This window comes from Amblyraja radiata, chromosome 1 (assembly GCF_010909765.2).
Source record: "Amblyraja radiata isolate CabotCenter1 chromosome 1, sAmbRad1.1.pri, whole genome shotgun sequence".
Taxonomy (NCBI): domain Eukaryota; kingdom Metazoa; phylum Chordata; class Chondrichthyes; order Rajiformes; family Rajidae; genus Amblyraja; species Amblyraja radiata.
In genome coordinates, this window is record NC_045956.1 from 134,155,831 (window position 1) to 134,180,920 (window position 25,090).

The 25,090-nt window shown below is 42.0% G+C and overlaps 1 protein-coding gene across 1 annotated transcript in view; it reads right to left on the reverse strand.

The window, feature by feature from the left end:
• The window catches only part of epg5 (ectopic P-granules autophagy protein 5 homolog), a 144,527-nt gene that overhangs the window by 60,186 nt on the left and 59,251 nt on the right, over positions 1-25,090 (reverse strand). The window contains exons 11-21 of the mRNA XM_033031094.1: positions 24,891-25,048; positions 22,627-22,781; positions 17,939-18,079; positions 14,089-14,253; positions 10,437-10,559; positions 9,823-10,082; positions 6,858-6,998; positions 4,191-4,335; positions 3,350-3,547; positions 581-691; positions 118-240 (exon numbers count right to left, since the gene is read on the reverse strand). Coding sequence (XP_032886985.1) covers positions 118-240; positions 581-691; positions 3,350-3,547; positions 4,191-4,335; positions 6,858-6,998; positions 9,823-10,082; positions 10,437-10,559; positions 14,089-14,253; positions 17,939-18,079; positions 22,627-22,781; positions 24,891-25,048 — 1,720 coding nt within the window. The remainder of the gene's footprint in view (positions 1-117; positions 241-580; positions 692-3,349; positions 3,548-4,190; positions 4,336-6,857; positions 6,999-9,822; positions 10,083-10,436; positions 10,560-14,088; positions 14,254-17,938; positions 18,080-22,626; positions 22,782-24,890; positions 25,049-25,090) is intronic.

Here is a 25,090-nt window from a genome sequence, read left to right on the forward strand (position 1 = left end):
AACAAAACTATAATACTCTACAAGCAATTATATAAATTATATTTTATGATCACCTCGAGTGTGGAAGATGTTAGTTAAACTATGTATAAGTAGCTAACATTGCAATGTCATATATACCTTTAAGGCTTGATCTGGAGTAACAGAAGAATTGCTTATTAATTCAAGTTCCATATACCGACGAAGTTGAGAATCCTCTTCAAAAATTGCCTCCATATTGAATACGATCCAGGAAAACCAGACCTGTAATATAAATATGTGTAAGAAGGAACTGCAGATGCTGATTTCATCCGAAGATAGCACAAAAAGCTGGAGTAACACAGCGGGACAGGCAGCATCTCTGGAGAGAAGGAATGGGTGAATAAGGGTCTGAAGAAGGGTCTCGACCCGAAATGTCATCCATTACTTCTCTCCAGAGATGCTGCCTCTCCCGCTGTGTTACTCCAAATTTTTGTGTCTGTAACATAAATACTTGCCTAAAGGAAAAAAAATCAGACAAACATTGCACAACTAAGGAAATAGTCAGACTTGCTTATTGGTTTACAAATGTCTTATCTTTGCAAAAAATTAGCTAAATATATACCTCAGTTGCAGTAGCATTGCCTTCGATGAATGAGGGTGTTATGTTGCCAGCTATCATCCAGCTCATGAATGAAGTCAATAATCCACGATCACTATGGTATCCAAGAGCATTCTAAACATTTGGCAAAAGGAAAATCGCTCTTAGGGTGCTTTCAATAAACATTATACAAGTTTTGGATAACTTGTTAGTTGTCTGTCTGTCTGTCTGTCTGTCTATCTATACTATTACTAAAACTCTCATCTTGACCACTTCCGGTCTGCGTTGTAATTAAATTTGCACAAAGACGATCCCACATAACGCTACGATTTTTCGCCACCTTACTCACCATTCTCCTCTGCTGCAAGTCAAATAGGTTTTGTTCCGATCGGTGAAATAGCACAAAAGTACAATAGTACATGAAGGTTTAAAAATTGTAAAAACTGCCCTTTCTGGAACCCGCTGTCAATAACGTGGTGAGGAGAATAAAAAGCTGAAGGGGCGCAGTGTGTTGAGCAGCTTGCGGGGAGTCAGCAGCTCGCGGGCTGCTTCTGCGGCGACCAGCACGACCAGCCGGAAACTGCTGAGTTGAACCGGAAGCCTCTGAGTGAAGCCGGAGTGGGACCGGGATCTGTTGCGTGAGGCCGAAAGCTGAAGGTGCAGGGTGAGCAGAGTGCGAGCCCCCCCCTCAACCCCACCCCCCTTTCCCCACACCTCCCTTTCCCCAACCACCCCTCCCCCACACCCCCCCATCCCCGTCCCCCACACCCTCTCTCCGCCACACACCCCTTCCCACACCCCCCACCCAGGCCTCCCGTGTGACTGGGACCCTACGGCTCCCACTTAGTCTCATAGACTACTAAAATGATGCAGTTATAGCGGGGACTCGCAGGAGTCCAGCCAAGAATTAGTCGGAACACAAAGTTGTGTGAACGAAACGTGTTTATTACTATTACAGTGCTGCTCCCACTCCAACAACGGGCATGGGCGTTGCCCGACCTTAAATACCCCAAAGGATCAACCCCGTCACCTCCGGTTCCCAAACCGAGACACCTAACTGGGCTGAGGGTTCGCTCTGCCCGTGGCCTACCATCGGGTGCCGCCACAGTAGCCCCCCCCCCCCCCCCCAGAACCAGAGGCACAAAATGGACGCGACGCTGAACGATGCGGCCAGATCGCGTAGATATGTTGCCATGCGCAGGGGACTTGCCCTGTCTGGAATAATTCACGGGGACCCAGGACGGCAGGCGCCTGCGAAGGAAGGTTGTGCCACCTGGACTGGCTCACTAAGGTCCGAATGGGCCGGCTTTAAAGCCACGGATACAGTTTCTTTCTGGCCCCCCATGTCCAAGATGAATGTTGTGGGTCCTTGCTGCAGCACCTGAAATGGACCTTCATAAGGACGCTGCAAGAGCGACCTGTAGGCGTCGCGGCACAGAAAGACGTACGGACAATCCACCAACGGATGTGTCGATGTACCTTCGATGTTTGGCATGGAATGCATGCCCGGGCCCAGTGACCAACTTGTTCCCGCAGCCCGTGCCATATAAATCTCGCGGCCACCATGGCAACTATGGCCCAGATAGATGGGTGGGCCAGTCCGTGGATTACAGAACACGCGACGGCGCAAGGCCACCGGATCAACAGGCCGTGGCTGGCCCGTGGTCACGTCGCATGGGATGGAACCACCCCAGGAGCCCAACGGCACATGCTCCAACACCAAACCCCGAGATTGCGGTGCGGTATGCCGGCATCTCTTCATCCGCCAGCTGCGCCGCAGCCAAGGCGGAGTAGTCTATTCCGCCGGCCTGGTTGAGAACGGCTACAATCACCGGGAGGGACAAGGCGTCCGCAACCAGGTTAGATTTACCGGCGATGTGTTGAAACCACCTACGTCCAACGTCCAACACATCATGAAACCGATGTGTTGGACGTAGGCATCTCGCTCATGAGGGCCGAGGACTTCCAGTCGCCGAGCCCGCCCATGTTGAGTACCCGCTCCGCTCGCTCCATGCAGCTCAGCCCGAAGATCCAGAGCAGCAGCTCCTTGAGGCCTGCATACTTCCCCACCACCGGCGGATTATCCAGGTAAGGCACGACCCGACGGGCCGTTTCCTGGTCGAGAGCGCTTACCACGTAATGGTAACAGGTCTCATCGACCGTTACACCGCGGATGTGGAACTGTGACTCGGCCTGACAGAACCATACCCCCGGCTGCGAGGTCCAAAAGGTAGGCAGTTTCAGGGCGACCATGTTGAGTTCGGCCTCGTAGGCGGCAGCGGCGGGTTGAACAAGGTGCATTTTTTTGGATACTTTTCCAGGATTACACTCCTGTTCATTGGGGTCACCAGTATAGCAGGAACTTGCAGGAGTCCAGCCAAGGATTAGTCGGAACACAAAGTTGTGTGAACGAAACGTGTTTATTACTATTACAGTGCTGCTCCCTTCTCCAACAACGGGCATGGGCGTTGCCCGACCTTAAATACCCCAAAGGATCAACCCCATCACCTCTGGCTCCCACACCGAGACACCTAACTCCTCCCTCCAGAGCCGAGGGCTCGCTCCGCCCGTGGCCTACCACTGGGTGTCACCACACAGTTTTAAATGGGCGAAATATATTGGAATTTATTAAATTAACATTCCCCAATCAATGATTCACTTTTAACAGACATACTTTTACATTGTAAATACTGACGTTAATATATTTTACATGAAAGCAAATGCAAGTTTCATTTTTGACTCAATTAACTAATTTAAATTCGGTTGTACTTGAAAATTTAATTTCTGAGATACCTTGTGCTGTTGGTAAAGTGACTTTTGTAAACAGTCTTCCTGTTGATGCAGAAATGCTGTCTTACAAAGACTATCCATTAGAAACAAAACAGTTTTATCTCTGTGCCACAGGTGCTGATTCGTAAAGACTTGAATCCAGAATTCCAAAACATCAGCAATTCCCACTCTGCCAGGTTTACTGCTTTCAACAAGATGAGTCTATAAAGATAAGCAGCATTATTTTTCAGAATATAATATCAGTTCAATTACTAATTATGATTAATTGAACATAGTCAGAGTGAAATAAAGCTTTTTTACATACTAAATACCTTGTGTATTCTTAAAAATATGATCTTAATTCAACCGTACAAAAATATAAAACCAAACATTCATTGGAAATGAGAGCTTAAATACTGTGCTTCAAGCCACCTTGAGGAATTCTTCCTTCTTAATGTTAATGTTGAATAGTTCAGAAAGTGGTCTAAAAATTCCTTTTTGCAGAACAATAATTTGACTTGCTGCCTGAGAGAAATTTAATGAGGAACCTTTAGAGTCCTTTTGTTGAAGATGGACATATATGGGTATCTAGAGTAATGTCAATTGAAGTATAACAATTGTTTGATATCACATGCTTCAAGTTTACCAGAAGCATAGGCAACAGCTGTAGAAACAAGCCTTAACTGTAGCACCAAGACCAGTTTCTGCATTGAAGGGCCATTTACACTATGACTCTAAGCAACATTTGCCTACATAACTTTGGAATATTAAGTAGAGGCCAAAATATGGGACACTCAGAGGTAATGAAAGACACCACATAAATGGACCCGTTTCTCTATTGCGCGATTGTTACGTTTCATTTTACCTGGATCATACTGTTTAACAATTTAATGTTTTCACCATAACTGATGCCAATTAAATGCTGTGCTACTCTCTGGGTCATCTGCTGAGTCATCCCCTGAGGTACAACACTGTCAGTCTGAAGAAAAAGCTGCAAAGATGATAAAAACCTGGTGGAGGAAGAAACAAATTAGTGATGATTCCCATTTGTTTAACACTCAAGATACCTACTTAATCATAATTGACAACCACATATTTTTACACAAAAAATGTATTGCAATATCGTGAAGCGTACTAATCGCAGTGAGGACACTTTGCTTTGTAACAAGAAGGTAGAGATGGAAGAAGTAGGCTTTTCTGCCTCTTACCTTCAAATGTTCATATGTAACCTAACATGAATGATATGTCCAGCTATTCTACTTCATTAAAAATATTATATTATTCCTGATGATGGAGTCTATAATATGTGCCTTTGTAAATCTATATAATTAAAAGTCTCATCTTGACCACTTCCTGTTTGCACTGTGCTTTGATTTTAGAAAAAAAGCAACCACGTATGGCTGTGATTTTTTGGCCATCTTACTCAGAGTCCTCCTTCGCTGCGCAGGCCCCGAGGATTTTTCCCATCGATGAAAAATAAAATAAATTAGTGTATAAAAAATCTTGAGATTCTCTCTCCTGTCAATCACTGCCATGAAGGCCACGCCCCTTCCGGTGGGAGGGGAGACTATAAAATCAGGAAGTGTGGGCGTGGCTCAGCCTGTCTGCAAGATGGCGAGGGAGAGGTCACGACTCTCTGTCTGAGCTGGGAAGCTACAGAACACTGTGTGTATGCAATGTACTTGAATAAATGATTTGTTAGCCCTTAATGAAAATGAAATGAATTGTTTGGCCTGCCCTGTGCTTGAAACTGCAATGGCAATGGAAATGAAGTGAAAATGCAATCAGCTGTTTGGCTTGGGCCTGCCCTGTGCTTGAAACTGCAATAGCAATGGAAATGAAATGAAAATGCAATCAGCTGTTTGGCTTGAGCCTGCCCTGTGCTTGAAAGTGCAGTGGCAATGAAGTGAAAATGCAATCAGCTGTTTGGCTTGGCCTTCCCTGTGCTTGAAACTGCAATGGCAATGGAAGTGAAATGAAAATGCATAGAGCTATTCGGCCTGCCCTGTGCTTGAAACTGCAATGCAATTGGAAATGAAATGAAATGAGTTGTTTGGCCTGCCTGAAACAACTAATTTCAGCCCACAAGGCCCCCATTCGCCGAGAAACCAGTCTCTTTTGCCCCAAATGCCCATATTAGCCCAGGAGGAGCATTTTGGCCCAAAAGGCCCATGCCAGGTCAGGAAACGTCCAGAAAAAGTGCCTTGACTGAGATTTCACTCAGAATTTTTTTTTAAAAGAGCCCACTTGGCCCATCAGGCCTTTACTAGCCCAGGAGTCCCTTCGGCCCATCAGTAAGTATTCCCCCTGCAAGTATTAAACCTCACCCCAGTATTTTTCTCCCCCCCCCACAAATAATCATTTGTTCCCTGTGAAATCCAGGCCAGGATAGTTTCCTCCTTCATTGCTGTGATCTTCAGAAAAAGATGAAAAATGTCTAAAATGTCTCTGGAAATAGTCCCTTCGGCCCACAACACCCATACTAGCGCTCCAGAAAGTCCCCCCCCCCCCCCCCTCCTGGCCAGCAATATTGGAATTAGTGGAGAGGTGGATTATTGCGTTATAACCAATATTTATGATAGAATTGTTGTTATGTAGAATTAGTTTGTGTCATTAATTATTTACTGCGGCATCAACAATTCAAGATTTCAACAAACATTGTAGGAATATTGGTCTACACAATTTGTCATTGCAACCTTAGAATAATTAAAACAAATTTAATTCTATCTTTGAAAATTATTACAATTTCATGTAATTCTGTGATTTTTGCTAAAAAAAAGAGAAAATAAGATGGCCTAAATGTCTCTGTGACAATCGTATTTTGTAGAAATTATTACGCCCAAGATACATACAATATGTATGTATGAATATATGATTCCTGGGATGTCAGGAATTTCATATGAAGAAAGACTGGATAGACTCGGCTTATACTCGCTAGAATTTAGAAGATTGAGGGGGGATCTTATAGAAACTTACAAAATTCTTAAGGGGTTGGACAGGCTAGATGCAGGAAGATTGTTCCCGATGTTGGGGAAGTCCAGGACAAGGGGTCACAGTTTAAGGATAAAGGGGAAATCCTTTAGGACCGAGATGAGAAATACATTTTTCACACAAAGAGTGGTGAGTCTCTGGAACTCTCTGCCACAGAAGGTAGTTGAGGCCAGTTCATTGGCTATATTTAAGAGGGAGTTAGATGTGGCCCTTGTGGCTAAAGAGATCAGGGGATATGGAGAGAAGGCAGGTACGGGATACTGAGCTGGATGATCAGCCATGATCATATTGAATGGCGGTGCAGGCTCGAAGGGCCGAATGGCCTACTCCTGCACCTATTTTCTATGTTTCTATCTTCAGCCATTTCCTTTTGAAGTTCCCAATTGGCTCTCATGTTTTCTAACAATGCAAAGAAGGCTTTAAAGCATTCTATAAACCGTAGTGCCAAGGACTATGATCTTGAACAAATATATTTAAAAAAAATACAACATATTTATTACATGTTTATGTTCAGTGGGATATAAAATAACTTTTACTTAACTGTTCATTTTTCAGAAGATAGTACTGGCACGAGTAGAAGATTGGCAAGATCTCATCTAACACATGGACTACTGCTTTAAGATACTTTGACTGTACAAGTACTTCTAGAAGAGATATGCCTTCAGAACAAAACTTGTCAACGCTAGAAAAAAAAAGAAAAAAATTCAGAAGATTGTAATACTAACTTCACATGTTTAAGTAAAACATGCCAGTATATAAAGCTGTTATGAAAATCTGTTCATACGGTACAGTATACAATTATGCTCTTAAGAGTTATTTTAGATTGGCGTTTTAATATTGGTCCAGATGCCAAGGACACTGTATAAGTTTGTTATCGGGAAAGACGAGTTAAATTCCTGTTGTCATCACAACAATATATTAATTTCTAACATTTACAATACACCAAAGTGGATCCACTGCAGTCTGCCTGCCGTCACAACAGGTCCATGACAGGCGCTATCTCCCTGGCCCTACACACATTGTTGGAAAATCTAGATAACAAGGCCACCTATATCAGACTCTAATTTATTAACTATAGTTCCGCCTTCAAAACAATGATCCCAACCAAACTCATCTCCAAAAAACGGTACCCAGGAATCAGCATCCCCCCCACCCCCTCACCCCTCACTGGAGTCTTGTCTTTCAGACCCATAGACCATAATCAGTGGGGATAGGCAACAAAACATCCTCCATGATGATTGTGAACACCAGTGCCCCACAAGGATGCATTCTCATCTCCTTGCTATACTAACCATATACTCGCGAATGTATGGCCAAATTCTGCTCTAACTCCATCTACAAATTTGCTGATGACACCACGGTAGTGGATGGATCTCGAACAATGGCAAGGCAGAATACAGGAAAGAAATAGAGAGCTTAGTTGCATGGTGCCAAGGCAACAACATATCCCTTAATGTCAGCAAGACAAAGGAGCTAGTTATTGACTTCAGGAACAAGGCCAACCAGCATCAATGGATTATATGCGCCATTGGTATATGACCAATGATCCATTGATGCTGATTGGTATATGCACCAACCAGCATCAATGGATCAATGGTCAAGACCTTTAAGCTCCTAGGTGTAAATATCAACAACAACGTGTCCTGGACCAACTGCATTGAATCTATGGTTAAGAAAGCAAACCAACACCTCTACTCCCTCAGAGGATGACTCTTACCAACTTCTGCAGATACAATGTAGAAAACAAACTATCAGGATGTATCACAACTTTGTTTGGCAAAGGTTTTGCCCAAGATTGCAAGAAATTGCAAGAGAGTTCCCTAATTTGAGGAAGGACATCCTTGTGATTGAGGCAGTGCAGCGTAGGTTCACGAGATTGATCCTTGGGATGGCGGGACTGTCATATGAGGAAAGATTGAAAAGACTAGGCTTGTATTCACTGGAGTTTAGAAGGATGAGGGGGTATCTTATGGAAACATATAAAACTATAAAAGGACTGATAGTACTCAAGAGGGCGGTGGAGGCCGGTTCTCTGGATACTTTCAAGAGAGAACTAGATAGGGCTCTTAAAGATAGCGGAGTCAGGGGATATGGGGAGAAGGCAGGAACGGGGTACTGATTGGGGATGATCAGCCATGATCACATTGAATGGCGGTGCTGGCTCCAAGGACCGAATGGCCTACTCCTGCACCTATTGTCTATTGACTGGACAAGCTAGATGCAGGAAAAATGTTCCCAATGTTGGGCGAGCCCAGAACCAGTGGACACAGTCTTAGAATAAAGGGTAGGCCATTTAAGACTGAGGCGAGAAAAAACTTTTTCACCCAGAGTTGTGAATTTGTGGAATTCCCTGCAACAGAGGGCAGTGGAGGCCAAATCACTGGATGGATTTAAGAGAGAGTTAGATAGAGCTCTAAAGGCTAGTGGAATCAGGGGATATGGGGAGAAGGCAGGCACGGGTTATTAATTTGGGACGATCAGTCATGATCACAATGAATGGCGGTGCTGGCTCGAAGGGCCGAATGGCCTCCTCCTGCACCTATTTTCTATGTTATGGATGCAGTCCTGTTCATCACAGAGATCAGCCTCCCCACCGACGACTCCATTTACACTTCATTTTGGCTTGGGAGAGTAGCCAACATAATTAAGGATCTTTATCACCCTAATCATTCAGTCTTCTTCCTCTACTGTTGGGCAGGATGCAAAAACTTGAAAGCATGTATTATTGGATTCAGGGTCAGTTTCTATTATCAGTCTACTAAATGTTCCTCCCATAACCTAGTGTGTAGTCCCAATCTATCAATCCATCTCATTGTGGACCTTGGACTTTTTCCTCTGTAATTTCAATGCTACAATGCTGTAACATTATATTCTGAAGTTAGGTATATGTCTCTTTGCACTCCCTGTTAGACTTGTGCGTTGCTTGAGTGTACTCATGCATAGTATGAGTTATTTTGACTGGATAGCGCACAAACAAAAGCTTTTCACAGTATTCACTGTATTGCCAAACACGTGGCAATAATAACTAATACCAATACCAAACGGGGACATGGCTCCATGAGGACATCCTGGAGTCTGGTGCAAGTGTGGTCGGCTTTCTGATTGTTCGTGCGGACAGGGACTGCAGAGAGAGTGACAGCGGTCGGTATAACTCTGGTCACATCACGGTGAAGGAGCGTGTGTGTGGACCCAAACAATGAACTGATGGCTGTGGGTCTCCGCTTATGCTGTGTACCCTTTGGATTCTCACATGCCATTGTGGTGGCTGTTTAATTCTATGTTTAATTTTTATGTGGTTATAAATCTTGTTGCTTTTTTGTATGACCGTTGGCAAATCAAATTCATTGTATGTTTACATACTTGGCTAATAAATTAATTCCAGTACAATACAATAAAAGCTGTGTGGCAGCAGCACTATCTGCTGCACCACTGTTAATAAAGAATAACAAATCTTTGTCATAATTCTTTTGAATATATAAAGTTTGTAATAGTCTAACATGACTTACCTGTGACCTATTGATGTCATTGAAAGTGCAAGATAACAACCAATGGGAATGCCAGATTTTACAGCTTTAAAAAGAGGATGGAGTGCTGGTGACTCATTCATTTCAGGTGCAGTAAAAGAGTTGTTGCTAGGTGGCCAACCATGGTCACTGCATGGATGATTACGGCGCAGCTTTAATCTGACAACCAATTCCCATGCCCAGTGATTAAACAAGGCTTCGGGAGTCTGGGTTAGACGGACAACATTAGCTAAATAGGATACCTAAAAAAGTTCAACAAAAAAAGCAAATATAAATAATGATTAGTTTGGAAATTTTGAACGTTTAATAATCACATATCCTTTCACAAAAATATAAATGCAATTTACTACATTAAATTGAAAGAATGCAACATTGATAAGGTTAGATATCATCACATCTCAAGGATGCTTTTTAAATAATCTTTTGGAAGATTGTCCAGAGTGGATGAATACATTATAAATGTATACGTGTACTATATATTTTTGCTATATTTATTTGGATTTTCACACTGTCTAAGTATCTTGCCAATAAAATAATAACAGGAGAAGAAATTGTATATTTTAGAACATTACCCAACACATAATTTTCCACATTACCTGCTTTAAGCTTTCAGAAATAAATCCACTGTACGGTTTGTCAGTGAGGTATTTTTGATATGCTTCTAGAACCATCAATGCCACTTCTGTGTGAAGGGAAGGATCAAGAGCAAGTTTTGTTTGCTGGAAAATAAATCAAAGTGTTAAGACAGGACACACAATTATATGCATGAACTACTTTGATCTGTCCAGCAGATCTGCAGAATCATTTTATCTTTTATTTGCTATTCTTTAACTCCATTTTGTTTTCTTGGTTAAATTGGAACATTTTTTATACCTTTTTAATGTATTAAAGGATAGAGCCTATGTTTTTATAAAGAATGGTCCACAATTATTTTTTTATAAATACATTGCTTAGGTCTCTGTTAATAATAATAATAATACATTGCCATTGATAATAAAATAATACAAACGCCATTGATAATAAATTATATGCAGCTGGGATATTCATTGACATAAAAAAAGCATTTGATACAATTAATCATGAGATTTTATTAAAAAAATTGGAGAGGTATGGAATTAGAGGAATAGTACTGGACTGGATTAAAAGCTACTTAAGTAACAGGCAACAGTTTGTAAATCTGGGTAGTCATAATTCTACATGCTTGGACATTGTGTGTGGTGTACCACAGGGGTCAGTGCTGGGCCCAAAATTATTTATCATGTACATAAACGATATTTGTAATGTGTCCAATGTCTTGAGGCTGGTTTTGTTTGCAGATGATACAAATATTTTTTGTTCTGGGGAAAATTTAAAACAGCTATTGGATAAAATAATAAAAGAAATGGGTAAATTGAAAATATGGTTTGATAGGAATAAAATTTCATTAAATCTGAGTAAAACTAAAATAATGTTATTTGGTAATTGTAGAATAAATACACTAGTAAGTATAAAGATAAATGGGGTGGAAGTTGAAAGAGTGCATGAAAATAAATTTCTTGGGGTTATAATTGACGATAAAATAAGCTGGAAATCACATATTAAACATGTAAAATTAAAAGCGTCAAAAAGTATCTGTATTATACAAAGCCAAGCAAGCTCTGGATTACAAATCACTCCGTATTCTTTATTGTTCATTCATTTTACCCTACTTAAATTATTGTGCAGAAGTCTGGGGTAATAACTATAAAAATTCGATACACTCATTAACCATGATGCAAAAAAGAGCAATTCGTATTATCCATAATGCTAAGTATCTGGGTCATACGAATCCATTATTTTTAGTCAAAATTATTAAAATTAGAAGATTTGGTTACATTCAAAACAGCTCAGATAATGTTTAGGGCTAAAAATTTACCTGGAAACATTCAAAAATTATTTAATGAGCGTGTGGGGGGTTACAATTTAAGAGGAATATTTAACTTTAAGAAACAAAGAGTCCGTACGACTAGAAAAACCTTTTGTATTTCGGTTTGTGGAGTAGGAGTGTGGAATAAATTGAACGAGGAATTAAAGAAATGCACAAACATGAATCATTTTAAAATGATATATAAAAAAATAATTTTCAAGGGGTACAGGGATGGAGGGGATGGTTGACAAGTGGGGGTTGATGTTTATTTATTGCTTTACTATTGTTGAACTTCAGATATGAAGTTTGTATGTGCATAATAGTTGTATGTATATATATGTCTGTAGGTATTATGGGAAATTGCCTAGGGTAGTATTATTATTATTAATTAATTAATTTTTAAATATGGTAGAAGTGTTGGGGAAAAGGGGTGAGATTTAATAAGTTATTTTTCTTCTCACTCCTTTTCGAGCTTGTACAGACACAGAGTTGGACATTGGAACTTTGATTTTGTTCTTTTCATTGCTTTGTAAATATTGATTGTAAAGTCCAATTGTTTGATAATTTCGATTTTGTTACTATTAATGTCTTTAATGTCTTACTTGTTTGGAATAAATAAATTAAAAAATAAAAAAATTTAGCAGGTAGAGGAAAAACATGTAAGCAGAATGAAATAAATAGTAGAGACATGACTAGTACACAAATTAAAGACAGAATTCAATTCAAAACACAATATGAAGCAATTCAAGCACAGATGAAAAGGGAGGGGGACGTGGGGCTAAGGATAGGCAGAGGTTAAGAGATGGGTCTTGAGGCGGGACTGGAAGATGGTGAGGGACACGGAATTGTGGATCAGTTGGGGGAGGGAGTTCCAGAGCCTGGGAGCTGCCCTGGAGAAGGCTCTGTCCCCAAAACTGCGGAGGTTGGACTTGTGGATGGAGAGGAGACCGGCTGATGTGGATCTGAGGGACCGTGAGGGTTGGTAGGGGGAGAGGAGGTCAGTGAGATATGGGGGGGCCAGATGGTGGAGGGCTTTGTAGGTGAGGACCAGGATTTTGTAGGTGATCCGGTGGGAGATGGGAAGCCAGTGAAGTTTTTTGAGGACTGGAGTGATGTGATGCCAGGATTTGGTGTGGGTGATGAGTCGGGCGGCTGCGATCTGGACAAGTTGGAGTCGGTTGATGTAGGTGGAGCTGATGCCAAGGAGAAATGAGTTGCATTAGTCCAGTCGGGAGGAGATGAAGGCATGGATGAGTCTTTCAGCAGCGGGAGGTGTGAGAGAGGGTCTGATTTTGGCGATGTTGCGGAGGTGAAAGAAGGAGGTTTTAATGACATGGCGGATGTGAGAGGGTGGAATCAAAGGGAGAGGGTGGAATCAAAGATCACGCCAAGGTTGCGGGCCTGGGGAGATGGGGAGACAGTGGTGCCGTCGATGGTGAGAGTAATAAGAACAATGATGCTCTCCTCAAGTGCCAGTGGTCAGACATGAGACACTGAAATTGTGTAACCAAATACCAGGGAATGGAGATGGTTCAATGGTGCTTTATTGTCACTTGGAGTGGGTGCTTTATTGGAGCAGCTCCTGATCCAGTTAACCCCATGCTGCTGCAGGGCCTCCTCCATTGCCCTCGACTGGCTCAGCCTATGAACCGACATCCCTCTCCTCACCCGACCGTTTTTGTATCCCGGGGCCTGACATTGAAAGCGCTGGAGGCAATACCCCAGTCCCTCTCCCACTGGCCCACTCTTTGCGTCCATCATTGCCAGTGGCTCCCTCCTCCTCGAATCCGGTCTTCCGGGCTGAGCTTGGTGGCTTCCGAGATTCCCAACTGCGGCTGTGGCCCACCGGGTATTTCTTCGCCCAGCTCTGCAGCACAACCCGGGAGCCTTTGCCGCCACGTGGCACATCCCGAGTAGCTCAGTACAGAAGAGTACCAACTGGCTGACATGGACGCGTTGGCCCAGTGCCTTGTTTGCATACTGTACTATTCTATGACTCTCAGTATTTAACAACAAAGTTTGCACTACATGAAAATTTTGATGTATTCGAGGAACTATCTGAACTTATTCTAACATGCTAACATAACATTCTAACATGCGTATCCTAACATGCAAAATTCCCAGTCAGCAAAGGAACGCAATGATTTAAGCCTGCATTCAGATGTGGCAATTATTTGTTGTGGCTTTGAGGTGTAGATCAGCTTAAACAAAACTCATCCTTTGCACCCTATGCGTGGTACAATACTAGAGTCTTTAAGGAAACTGTGCAATCCTAGTTTATTAAACACTCAGCCCTCTGGAGAATCAATAACAAAGCTTGGTCAAGCCGTTAACAAAACAAGGCTTTTACCTCCCTCGCATACCTGTTCATCAAAACCCCAGTTCAGTCCTTCAAGAATGATGCAAGCCAGTTTGTTCTCTGCAGTAGATAAATTGTGGTTCAGAAGCCAGCCACGGATGACACCAATTTCAGCTGAGGTAATTTTCCACAGGTGCAGCGGAAGTTCTTTAAATAGGTACAAGGAAACCTACAACAATAAAACTCTATTACTTAAAGTCCATCCCAATATCAGAAAATGACAAATTTAAGAAGTAAGGTACACAAAAAAGCTGGAGAAACTCAGCGGGTGCAGCGGCATCTATGGAGCGAAGGAAACAGGCAACGTTTCGGGCCGAAACCCTTCTTCATTTAAGAAATTTTCAAAATTCAAAATTTAAGAAGTACTTCTCTTTCTACACCGTGTGCTGATATTAACAATCTATATCCCAACTATTTTTGATTTACCATTGTGCACTATCAATGCATAATGTCATAGATAGTGGAAATCATGAAATGTATTTTACACCTCCCTTACCTTCCTTTTAATGATACACACAAAAAGCAGAAGAAACTCGGTGGGACAAGCATCATCTCTGGAGAGAAGGAATGGGTGACGTCTCGGGTCGAGACCCTTCTTCAACTAATATTGCAAATTTGCAAGCTATTAAAAGTGAAACTATTATACTGCTCTTTTATCTTCTCAATGTTGGATTTTCCATTTATTACTCAAGTGTATAAGTGGCATCAAAAGTAATTCTATAGCAGAAATATTCATAGTTCGACTTGATTGCATTGCAGGGGTTGACCCGGCCTAGCAATTTGTTGGTGTCCTCCATCGCTCCATACCGCCACAGGCCATGTCTGCTCCCTGCACTCGCTTGACCTCTGTGAGCCCACAGCCCATTCACCAGTACGGATCCCATCCTTCATCCACTGCCATCTTGAAATTTATGAGCATCTATGTTATCCCACTTTCTCATCCACTTCCTACACAGTAGAGGCAACTTTACAGAGGCCAATTAACTCGTAGGCCTGCATGTCTTTGGGATGTGGGAGAAAATAAGAACACTGGTGTAATCAGGTCATTACACCAGAAACATAGAAAATAGGTGCAGGAGGAGGCCATTCGGTCCTTCGAGCCAGCACCGCCATTCATTGTGATCATGGCTGATCGTCCCCTATCAATAACCCGTGCCTACCTTCTCCCCATATCCCTTGACTCCACTAGCCCCTAGAGCTCTATCTAACTCTCTCTTAAATCCATCCAGTGATTTGGTCTCCACTGCCCTCAGAAAGTTTGAAAAGAAATAACAATGCTGCTTGGTAAGACAACAATGGTTGCAATATCACCTGAAATACATCAATAACAATGGCATCAATAGCAAGTGCCAGCTGATTTTGATTCCAGGACCTGATATTTTGTTTCGGTAAATTATTGAATGTATTCTGGAAGTACTTCATGAACATTTTGCAACCGTAATCTGCTGTCCAAATATTCGAATTGGAAGTACAATTTAGAGGCAGAACAAATTACAAAGAGGCAGGACATTCCATTCTATCTTTACTCTAGTTGTAAAGCAAAAGTAATAGAAGTGCATATTTGTGATGGTTTTTTACTTTCAGAAGATGATTAGTGTCATGCATTTTCAGTTCTCTCTTATTGCATTCCTTGTAAACAAAGAGCTTTTTTTTCTCCCCGATATCGTCAAATGAGATGCAGAATCAAAGCTGTATTAATTTAGGCTCAGTTAAGGGTAATCTATTTTGCTGTTTTCCTTGACTTCCAAAGTTAGGCTCTTGAAAAATTATGAGATCTCCCTCCATGAACTAGCAATTATGATCAATTCCTCAGTCACCTCATGTGGAACATTTACTAGCAAAGCAGACATTTATCATAATGGACTGCATAACAGTTAACAAGATAGGTTATAATTATGATGTCACTTGTCATCTCTCACTTTTTATATTGAACGTTTAAAATATATATTTATATTGAATGTTTAAAATGAAGATCTTCTTCATTCAATATCTACTTGAACCACTTCCAAGGCTTTAATTGACCCAACTCTTGCTGAAACATTTTCCAATCCTTCATTACTAGCAAGGTTGGAACGCCTCTGATGCAACTTTCAGGGAATTATGCCCTTGTTCGCTTGGACCCCTCTGCTCTACAACATTCCCCAGGGCCCTACCATTCACCGTAAAGGTTCTGCCAAGGTTCGACGTCCCAAAATAACACACCTCACATTTCTCTGTATTAAATTCCATCAACCATTCCTCAGCCCACCTTGCCAATCGATTAAAATCCTGCTGCAATTCTTCACAACCATCTTCACTATCTGCATAGCCACCCACTTTTGTATCATCTGGAAACTTGCTAATCTTGCCGTGTATGTTCTCATCCAAATCATTGATATAGATGACAAACATTAACGGGCCCAACAGCGAACCTTGAGGCACACCACTAGTCACAGGACTCCAGTCAGAGAAGCAACCATCCACCATCACCCTCCACTTCCTTCCTTGAAGCCAATTTTCTATCTAATCAGCTATCTCTCCTTGGATCCCATGTGATCTAACCTTCCATAGCAGCCTACCATATGGAACCTTGTCGTGCCTGCTTGTACATTCTCATCCAAATTGTTGATATATACAACAGACCACAATGAGCACAGCACCATCATCGAGGCACACCACAGTCTGAAAAACCATGTTCCACCACCACAACTCTCCTCTTTTATGACTTCTCCAAGTTTTGTTAAACGGCTTAGAATCACAAATTCCATGCACATTTCAAAAGGTCGAACACTAATGTGCCTTCTTGGGTCCCCATAACTTCCTAAGACATGGCAATCTCAGTCATATCAAGGTCGATGTCAGAAGATCCTTTATGTGGGTTAACCCTTGGACATTGTCTGCTGATGGCGTGCCTGGTCAGGTTCATAAAACAATGGTGTAGCATCATTGTTGGACCAATAATGGGTCATGATGTGTCGGAGTATACGAGAGAGATTGATAATCTGATTGAATGGCGCCGGAACAACAACCTTGCTCTCAATGTTAGTAAGCCCAAGGAACTGATTGTTGACTTTAGAAGAGGGAAGTTGAGGATCCAGTGTCTTCATCAACAGGTTGGCGTTGGAGAGAATAAACAACATCTAATTTCCAGGGTGTGCATATCTCTGAAAATCTGCCCTGGACTTAGCACATTAATGCAATCATAAAGAAAACCCATCAACGCCTCTACTTCCTTAGAAGATTGAAAAGATTTTGCATGTCGATGAATACTCTCTTGAATTTCTACAGGTGTAGAGAGCATATTAACTGGCTGCATCACAGGTTAAATGGCCTCTGTAAAATTGGCCCTAATAAATAGGGAGTGGATGAGAAAGTGGGATAACATAGAACAGTGTGAACTGGTGATGGATGCTCGCCGTGGATTCGGTAGGCCGAACAACCTGTTTCCAAGCTGTATCTGCTAACTGATCTGTAGGACGCGTAAAATGGCAAACAGTATCAAAGACCCACACCACCCACGTAACGTTCTCATTTCACTCCTACCATAAAAGTCTGAATACCATGGCCACCAGGTTCAAGAGTAGCTTCTTCCCAACAACCATCAGGCTCTTGAATATGACAAAACAGTAACTAAACTATGAACTGTTGCAGTTGCACTAAGGACTTTGGGCTTTTTTGCACTAATATTGGGAGTATTAAATTATTGATTTTTTTTGTTTATTTTATGTTATCAATGAGCATTGTGTTTACAGGCATGTTATGCTGCTGCAAATAAGAATTTCATGATTCCATTGTTGGTACATATGCAGTTAAACACTCTTGACTCTTGAAATAGATTCAGCAGTTTATGTACATTGGCAGATTATTCAACATACCATACCAACTTTATCAATGCTTTCTTGTACACGATCCAGAAGTATAGAAATTACATGAGGATAAGCTGTTGAAATTGTGGCCAGAAGTTCACGGCCAACTTTGGAAAATGATTCTCGAGTGGAAGGACTTACATAAGCTACCTAAATGGGGGGAAAAAAAGGAATATTTTACATATACAAGAAATTGCATGATCGTTCTGCAATCTTTCTGTCCATCTTTTAGCTGATGACATCCACAGTACCCTCCATAATGTTTGGGACAAAGATCCAACATTTATTTATTTGCCTCTGTACTCCACAATTTGAGATTTGTAATAGAAAAAAAAATCACACATGGTTAAAGTGCACATTGTCAGATTTTAATAAAGGCCATTTTTATACATTTTGGTTTCACCATGTGGAAATTACAGCAGTGTTTATACATAGTCCCCCCCATTTCAGGGTACCATAATGTTTCGGGTACACATAAATGAAAATAGTCATTAGTATTTTCCGCAGCAACTGCAGAGACGGCTCCCTCTGTAACTCCCTGGTCAATTCGTCCCTTCCCACCCAAACCATCCCTTTCCCTGGTACATTCCCTTGCAACCACAGGAAATGCTACACTTGTCGCTTTACCTGCGATAAGTGTAGCAGAGGTTCACCTGCACCTCCTCCAACCTCATCTATTGCATCCGCTGCTCTACATCGGTGAGACCAAGCGTACGCTTGGCGATCGTTCACCCAACACCTCCGCTCGGTTTGCACTAACCAACCTGATCTCCCGGTGGCCCAGCAGTTCAACTCTCCCTCCCATTCCGAATCCAACCTTTCTGTCCTGGGCCTCCTCCATGGCCAGAGTGAATCCCACCGCAAATTGGAGGAGCAGCACCTTATATTTCGCTTGGGCAGGTTACACCCCAGTGGTATGAACATTGACCTCGAAGTTCAGGTAGTTCTTGCTTTCTCCCTCCTTCCCCATCCCTTCCCAGCTCTCCCACAGCCTACTGTCTCCGCCTCTTCCTTTCTTCTTCCCGCCCCGCACCTCCACATCAGTCTGAAGAAGGGTCTCAACCCGAAATTTCACCTTTTCTTTCGCTCCATAGATGCTGCCTCACTCGCTGAGTTTCTCCAGCATTTTAGTCTACCTTCGATTTTTCCAGCATCTGCAGTTCTTTCTTAAATGTTTAGTATTTTGTTGCATATCCTATGCATGCAATGACTGCTTGAAGTCTGCAATTCATGGACATCACCATTTGCTGCGTGTCTTCTCTGGTGATGCTCTGCCAGGCCTGTATTGCAGCCATCTTTAGCTTATGCTTGTTTTGGGGACTAGTCCCCTTCTAGTTTTATCTTCAGCATATAAAAGGCATGCTCAATTGGGTTCAGATCAGGTGATTGACTTGGCCACTCAAGAATTGACCATTTTTTAGTTTTGAAAAGCTCCTTTGTTGCTTTAGCAGTATGTTTGGGATCATTGTCTTGCTGTAAAATGAACCGCCGACCAATGAGTTTTGAGGCATTTGTTTGATCTTGAGCAGATAGGATGTGTCTATACTGTCTATCCTTGGATGCAGAGATCGGGAAGGCAGCCACAACTCTCGCTCGCCTCACAACTTGAGTGTGGACCAACCCATAGTTGACGGTGAAGACAAAGATCGCGGTCTACAACGCCTATGTCAACAGCACACTGCTATATGGCAGTGAGATATGGACTACATATGCCAGACAGGAAAGAAGACTCAATACCTTCCACCTGTGAAACATCCGCCATATCCTGGGCATATCCTGGCAAGACAAGTGTCTAACGCCGAGATCCTGTCTCGCGCTGGCCTTCCCAGTATGTACACTCTACTCAGGCAGCGCAGACTGCAGTGGCAGGGCCGTGTCCACCGCATGGAGGATGGCCGTATTCCAAAAGACATCCTCTATGGAGAGCTGACATCTGGGAGGAAAACCATCAGCTGCCCCCAGCTACGTTACAAGGATGTCTGCAAGGGAGATATGAAGGAACTCGACATCGATGTGGAGTCCTGGGAGCGTTGCAGCTGACCGCATGAGGTGGAGAGGTACCCTGAACCAACATCTCAAAACGAGGGAAGAGAAAATGATGAACGCAGCGGCAGACAAGCGGGCACGCAGAAAGGAGCGCAGCAACTTCAACAAACCAGAGACCACACACAAATGTGACCTTTACCACAGAGACTGTCACTCCCGCATTGGTCTCTTCAGCCACAAGTGATGCTGCTCTAGCCGAGGTTTGGAACAAGCAGCCAACAACTAGGGTGCATCACCCATGGTCAGTCTTGACCGAGGTGGGCCTACTACTATACACTTCAGAATTCATTATGCTACAACCATCAGCAGTTGTATCATTAATGAAGATAAGTGAACCAGTACCTTCAGCAGCCATACATGCCCAGGCCATAACACCCCCACCACCATGTTTCACAGATGAGGTGGTGTGCTTTGGATCTTGGGCAGTTCCTTCTCTCCTCCATACTATGCTCTTGCCATTTCTGATATAAGTTCATCTTCGTCTCATCTGTCCACAAGACCTTTTTCCAGAACTGCGGTTGCTCTTTTAAGTACTTCTTGGCAAACTGTAACCTGGCCATCTATTTTTGCGGCTAACCAGTGGTTTGCATCTTGCAGTGTGGCCTCTGTATTTCTGTTCATGAAGTCTTCTGCAGACAGTGGTCATTGTCAAATTCACACCTGACTCTTGAAGAGTGTTTCTGATCTGTCAGACAGGCATTTGGGTATTTTTCTTTATTATAGAGAGAATTCTTCTGTCATCAGCTGTGGAGGTCTTCCTTGGCCTGCAGGCCCTTTGCGATTAGTAAGCTCACCAGTGCTCTCTTTCTTCTTAATGATGTTCCAAAGAGTTGATTTTGGTAAGCCTAAGGTTTGGCTGATGACTCTAACGGTTTTATTCTTGTTTCTCAGTCTCATAATGGCTTCTTTGGCACAACTTTGGTCCTCATGTTGCTAAACAGCAATAAAAGTTTCCAAAGGTGATGGAAAGGCTGGAGGAAAGACTAGGTGCTGAGAGCTCTCTTATACCTGCATTAAGGAGGCAATTAAACACACCTGAGCAATTACAAACACCTGTGAAGCCATGTGCCCCGAACATTATGGTGCCCTGAAATTGGCGGACCATGTATAAACACAGCAGTAATTTCTACATGGTGAAACCAAAATGCATAATAATGGCCTTTAATAAAATCTGACAATGAGCACTTTAACCACATGTGATTTTTTCTATTACAAATCTCAAATTGTGGAGTACAGAGGCTTATAAATAAATGATGGGTCTTTGTTCCAAACATTATCAGAATCAGAATCGCATTTTATTCGCCAAGTATGTTTTGCAACATACGAGGAATTTCATTTGCCAGGTCAGTCATACAATTAAAAGCAACAGATCACTCAAAAACACATTTTAACATGAACATCCACCACAGTGACTCCTACACATTCCTCACTGTGATGGAAGGCGAAATAAAATTCAAGTCTCTTCCCTTAGTTCGTCCTCGGTCGTGGGCCTCGAGCCCCCGTTGATGGGATGATCTTGACTCCCGAAGCCGGAGGCGTTTTGGCCCTCCTCGTCGAGACGATCAGCTCCTGCATCGGGAGGATGTCAGCTCCCCCGCGCCGGCAATCGAACCTCGCATCGGGGCTGGTCGAACCTTCCGCGACGTTGGAGCTCCCGACTAGCCTCTCCCGAGATTGCGAGCATTTGATGGTAAAGTCCGAGATGGCCACGGTGGGAGCGATCTCTGGCAAGGGATCAGGTCCGATGTTAAGTTTGTGCCCCGCGATAGGGCTTAAAGTCAGTCCAAGGAGGCTTCCAGCTCCATCGATGGAAGGCCGCAGAGCCCGCCGGAGAATGTGATCCGAAAATTAATCACATCTCCTGCAAGGTAAGAACTCGAAAAAAAGTTTCCCCTGATCTCCTCCCCCTCTCCCCACATAAGACAAACCGAAGAACATTAAAACAAACTTTTAACAAACACTAAAAATAACAAAAAGAATGAAAAAACGACCAGACTGCCGGCGGAGCAGCCATCGCCCCGGCACCCCTGGTGGTATTGGTACTTATGGAGGGCACTGACATCATTCTGTGCCATTACCAGTGGATAATTTTACCTCATGCATTCTCCCACTGACGCCTGTTCCCACCATTTAATTTAGCAATTCTTCCCAATGGGTCTGACAATACGATGAAGAAGAAACCTCCCTTGAACACTACTCAGAAGTTACAAATGTAACTTGGGGTCTGTTCAAAATAATATTAAACAATCGGACACATTTGTCCAGTATACCATCAGGTGAAGCAAGGCCAATGAATTTACCAAATATTACCTTTGGCATTCATACATTCTGACACAGACTGTTAATACTTTACCAAGTTAACAAGTAAAAATGCACTACAGCATTCTTGATCCTTCTCAAAGATAGTATATTAGTTATGTTATAATTTGGGATCGCAGATATAAACACATGAACAATATCATCTTTCTGATTATCCCTCAACGAAACTAACTATAAACATTAAAATGGCTCATTAATTATTACATCTTTCTGATTACATATTTTAGTCATAGAGCACTGCTGTTATAAAAGTTAATTATTTTTCCTTAAAATTGTAAAACAAATCTTAATGCTTTTTAACAGAATCTTCAATTTATAAACAATGTACATACCTCATATATTTCTAAAGCAACTATCTTCACAAATTCTTGATCCACATTTTCTTTTGTTGAGTGGGTCATGTGTGCAAATGTGGTGAGAAGACATATTCCTTCTGAGCTTGTAATGTTGGACAGGCACTGTTCAAACTTTTCTTTGTGCTCTGGATCTGTGTTAAAATAAAAGTATATCATATTATGAGAGGCATCAACAGGGTAGACTGTCAGAACCATTTACCCAGCATGGAAAAATGAAGTACTAGAGTGCAGAGCTTTGAGGTGAGAAAAGTTTAAAGGAAATGTGTGTGGCAAGTTTTTTTTATACAGAGGGTGCGAGTGGCCGGAGCATGCTGTCATGGATGGTGGAATGGATGGTTATGGGTTATGTGTAGACAGTTATGAGTTTGTCTTGGCATCATGTTCGTCATAGACATGGTGGGCTGAAGGGCATTTTCTTGTGCTATACTGTTCTATATTTTATTTTCTTGAAGTAGGAACACAAAATGTAATTTGCAGAAAGCAGAACTTGCATGCTATCACAACATGGGATTAGTAAAATGCCAGTAAAATGAAAGATCAATGGCTCTTCCTAAAATTATATGTCAAACCTCTTACAAGACATGATGTGTATTTAAACTTCTATTCACTTAAAACTACATTTCTCAGGAAGGGCTGGAAATGTTTTTTTTTCTTAAATGAGTACTCCAGGAAAGCCTAGTGTTAATCGAAGTAATAGTTTTACCTTCTATACAGATTTTATTTATTCTCGGGATGTGGGGACAATGCCGATCCACTTGGGCTAGGGATACGTTTGTTTGGGGTTTCAACCACCTGAAGCCAGAACAAGTTGAGGCCAAAAAAAATCATTTTTGTGAGAGACCTTGGTGCTACGTCACAAATGAAGAGATGTATTAAATTTAATTTCACAATGTACGATTTATGCTCAAATGTCTGAACTACTAGTTCAGTAGTAATAATTGAGGCTAGCTCGCCTACAATATTGCACCGATTATTGTCGTATTAATCTGATAGATGAAGGCACTAACATGAACATTTGAATGGAAATTCTGCATGTAAAGACACAAACTTGGTTAGACTGTTGCAGATTTTACACCAGTAATACATCATCTTTCTAACCTGCTGTTAAGAGTCACAGAGCAATAGAGCTGTCCAACATGGAAATAGTCTATCCAGCCCACCTTGTCCAAGCTAATCAAATTGGCATTCGAGGGTAGTCCCATATGACCACGTTTGCCCATATTCTGCTATAGACTTCCTATTCGTATATCCGTCCAAATGTCTTTTGAAAGTTGTAATTGTATATGCTTCTATAACTTCCTCAGATAGCTCAATCCAGTTATGGACTACCCTCCTAATGAAAAAGTAGGACCTGTGGTCTCTCATAAATCTCTCCCCTCTCACATTAATTTTTCGTCCTCTGGTTTTAGAATCCTCTACCCTGGGAGAAAGAGAGCGAGCGCTCGCTTTATTCATGGCCCTCACGATCTTATACACCTCAATAAGATCACTCCTCAATCTCCTACAATCCAAAGAAAAATGTCCCAGTCTCCCCCTATAACTAAGACCACAAGTCAAATAACATCCTAGTGAATCTTTAATAATCTTATATGTCTAAATAAGATTCCCTCTCATCCTTCTGAATTCCAAAGTATTCAAGCCCAGCCGCTCCATTCACTCAGCATATGACAGTCCCGCCATCCCGGGAATTAACCTTGTGAACCTATGCTGCACTCCTTCAATAGCAAGAATGTCCTTCCTCAAATTCGGAGACCAAAACTGCACACAATACTCCAGGTGTAGTCTCACTAGGGCCCTGTACAACTGCAGAAGGACCTATTTTATCCATTCAGCACATACATTGGTAATGTATTGGTGTTCTTAGGTATACGAGATTTAAAAAATGGATGGAATCATTGATGTTCAACAAATTTCTACTTGCTTTGAGAATTTTTGGAATACTATTTGCGACAGTCACAAACTCCTAATTGTTTATCTAAATCACCAAGGTGTGTTTGTAGTGGTAAATATTTACTGTCTCTAAAAATAATTTGTATGCAAATGGACATTGATAATTGCAGTAGAAACCATTATATTAGTGGAAAGAAAGCAAATGTAGATAAGCAAACAATAATTACACTGTTCCCCTATCTACTAAACTGCTTTAAATGTAACAACATAGAAATGAAATCAAATGTTCATAAACACTGCTTAGAAAAGGTCTGTTCAAATGCATTAGAGATGCCAAATTTTTGCATTACCTTTAAGCTTGATCTTGCACTCATCAGAATGTAGTTTAGCGCATAATCCCTCGATATTCTCACATTCTACACAATGCAGAATGTAGAAGAGTTTCCAGATCATCTGCTTTGATAAGGTTTCAAATGGCATCTCAGACATGAAAAGCCAAATTCCCAACCTGTTGCAAAGACATTTTGTGTCTTATCTTAAAAGAATTGAA